Source organism: Bactrocera latifrons, unplaced genomic scaffold (assembly GCF_001853355.1).
Source record: "Bactrocera latifrons isolate USDA-ARS-PBARC rearing strain unplaced genomic scaffold, ASM185335v1 scaffold_43, whole genome shotgun sequence".
Classification (NCBI taxonomy): Eukaryota; Metazoa; Arthropoda; class Insecta; order Diptera; family Tephritidae; genus Bactrocera; species Bactrocera latifrons.
In genome coordinates, this window is record NW_017537079.1 from 1626505 (window position 1) to 1627616 (window position 1112).

The 1112-nt window shown below is 33.3% G+C and overlaps 1 protein-coding gene across 1 annotated transcript in view; it reads left to right on the forward strand.

Annotated features, from left to right (window-relative positions):
• Positions 1-371, forward strand: part of LOC108972831 (zinc finger protein weckle-like) — a 7955-nt gene extending 7584 nt beyond the window's left edge. Inside the window, exon 5 of the mRNA XM_018939668.1 lies at positions 113-371. Coding sequence (XP_018795213.1) covers positions 113-285 — 173 coding nt within the window. The 3' untranslated portion in view covers positions 286-371. The remainder of the gene's footprint in view (positions 1-112) is intronic.
• The last annotated feature ends 741 nt before the right edge of the window (positions 372-1112 follow it).

Sequence of the window (1112 nt, forward strand, 5' to 3'; positions counted from 1 at the left end):
GGATTGGAAAGGAATTATCCACTATGAGCTGCTCCTGTCTCTTATACACATCTAGATGTGTATAACGATAATATATACAATCATCTAATGAAGCAAACTGCCACCAACAGTGGTTATGCTATGAACTCTACCTCCATACTGAATCCCATGCATACGGAACTGAAACGCTCACACAGCGCAGACTCATCACCTGTTAACAACAGTTGTGAAACTATTGACACAACAAATGTCATTGTCCAGCAGCAAACGCCGCTTAATCAGCAATATTATTTACACCACTTATAAGGCAACATCAAATTGGTGTAAAACAACAACACATAGCCGTATTACAACAACAGCATGACAAAAGTCATATTTTTCATCACACAGAAGAGCTCTCCACAGCACCAGCAAGTGCAGCGGACGGAAATAAATTTTATAGCCACATAAGACAACATACTCCAGATAGTTATCTGTGGATGTCAATAGCTATTTACATGTACTTAAACGAAAAACTAACAAATAGAATAAAATGTATAATTTTTTTTATCGTAAGGCATTGTACATAATAAAATTATAAGCCAAACGTTTTAAATAAATTTTGGAGAAAAATAAAGAGTGCGTAAATCATTCAATTTTCTTTAATTATTCGTAATTTTTAAATTATGTATTATTGTTATTTTTTGATTAAGTACTGTTACATTTTATTTGTTATTATTTTGTTATTAAATATTATTAAATCTTTCATAAATTTGACAGAAAGATGCTACTGTCTCTTATACACATCTAGATGTGTATAAGAGACAGCATACAGATTATGCGCCGTTTGAATGTGAAGTGTGTAAAAAAGGCTTTAAAAATCAAGTGCGACTTAAAGTAAGCAACGTTAAATAATTTTCAGCGTATACATGCATTATGTTTATCTGTCATATTTATGTTATTCACAGAAACACTTGGAAACGCATAATCCAAATAAGCATATTTGTGCCGAATGCGGTTTGCAATTAAACTCCAAAGCTACATTGAACCGTCATTTGTTGGTGCATTCCGATGTCATGCAACATAAATGTGACTTTTGTGGACGAGCCTTTAAGCGCGCAAAGGCGCTAAAAAATCACCTTATTCTGCATACA